Source organism: Episyrphus balteatus, chromosome 1, assembly GCF_945859705.1.
Source record: "Episyrphus balteatus chromosome 1, idEpiBalt1.1, whole genome shotgun sequence".
Lineage (NCBI taxonomy): Eukaryota > Metazoa > Arthropoda > Insecta > Diptera > Syrphidae > Episyrphus > Episyrphus balteatus.
Window position 1 is genome coordinate 57,066,306 of NC_079134.1, and position 1,530 is coordinate 57,067,835.

Below are 1,530 nucleotides of genomic sequence, written 5' to 3' on the forward strand. Positions count from 1 at the left end.
ATTATTATTATTATTATTATTATTATTATTATTATTATTATTATTATTATTATTATTATTATTATTATTATTATTATTATTATTATTATTATTATTATTATTATTATTATTATTATTATTATTATTATTATTATTATTATTATTATTATTATTATTATTATTATTATTATTATTATTATTATTATTATTATTATTATTATTATTATTATTATTATTATTATTATTATTATTATTATTATTATTATTATTATTATTATTATTATTATTATTATTATTATTATTATTATTATTATTATTATTATTATTATTATTATTATTATTATTATTATTATTATTATTATTATTATTATTATTATTATTATTATTATTATTATTATTATTATTATTATTATTATTATTATTATTATTATTATTATTATTATTATTATTATTATTATTATTATTATTATTATTATTATTATTATTATTATTATTATTATTATTATTATTATTATTATTATTATTATTATTATTATTATTATTATTATTATTATTATTATTATTATTATTATTATTATTATTATTATTATTATTATTATTATTATTATTATTATTATTATTATTATTATTATTATTATTATTATTATTATTATTATTATTATTATTATTATTATTATTATTATTATTATTATTATTATTATTATTATTATTATTATTATTATTATTATTATTATTATTATTATTATTATTATTATTATTATTATTATTATTATTATTATTATTATTATTATTATTATTATTATTATTATTATTATTATTATTATTATTATTATTATTATTATTATTATTATTATTATTATTATTATTATTATTATTATTATTATTATTATTATTATTATTATTATTATTATTATTATTATTATTATTATTATTATTATTATTATTATTATTATTATTATTATTATTATTATTATTATTATTATTATTATTATTATTATTATTATTATTATTATTATTATTATTATTATTATTATTATTATTATTATTATTATTATTATTATTATTATTATTATTATTATTATTATTATTATTATTATTATTATTATTATTATTATTATTATTATTATTATTATTATTATTATTATTATTATTATTATTATTATTATTATTATTATTATTATTATTATTATTATTATTATTATTATTATTATTATTATTATTATTATTATTATTATTATTATTATTATTATTATTATTATATTATTATTATTATTATTATTATTATTATTATTATTATTATTATTATTATTATTATTATTTATTATTATTATTATTATTATTATTATTATTATTATTATTATTATTATTATTATTATTATTATTATTATTATTATTATTATTATTATTATTATTATTATTATTATTATTATTATTATTATTATTATTATTATTATTATTATTATTATTATTATTATTATTATTATTATTATTATTATTATTATTATTATTATTATTATTATTATTATTATTATTATTATTATTATTATTATT

General features: G+C 0.0%; 1 protein-coding gene across 1 annotated transcript; it reads right to left on the minus strand.

The window, feature by feature from the left end:
- Positions 1-360: 360 nt before the first annotated feature.
- On the minus strand, positions 361-945 carry LOC129916284 (uncharacterized protein DDB_G0287625-like; the record flags this gene model as incomplete). Its single annotated transcript, XM_055996141.1, has 1 exon — positions 361-945. A coding segment is annotated over one exon (585 nt), but the record flags the coding sequence as incomplete, so codon positions are not given.
- Between the last annotated feature and the right edge of the window lie 585 nt (positions 946-1,530).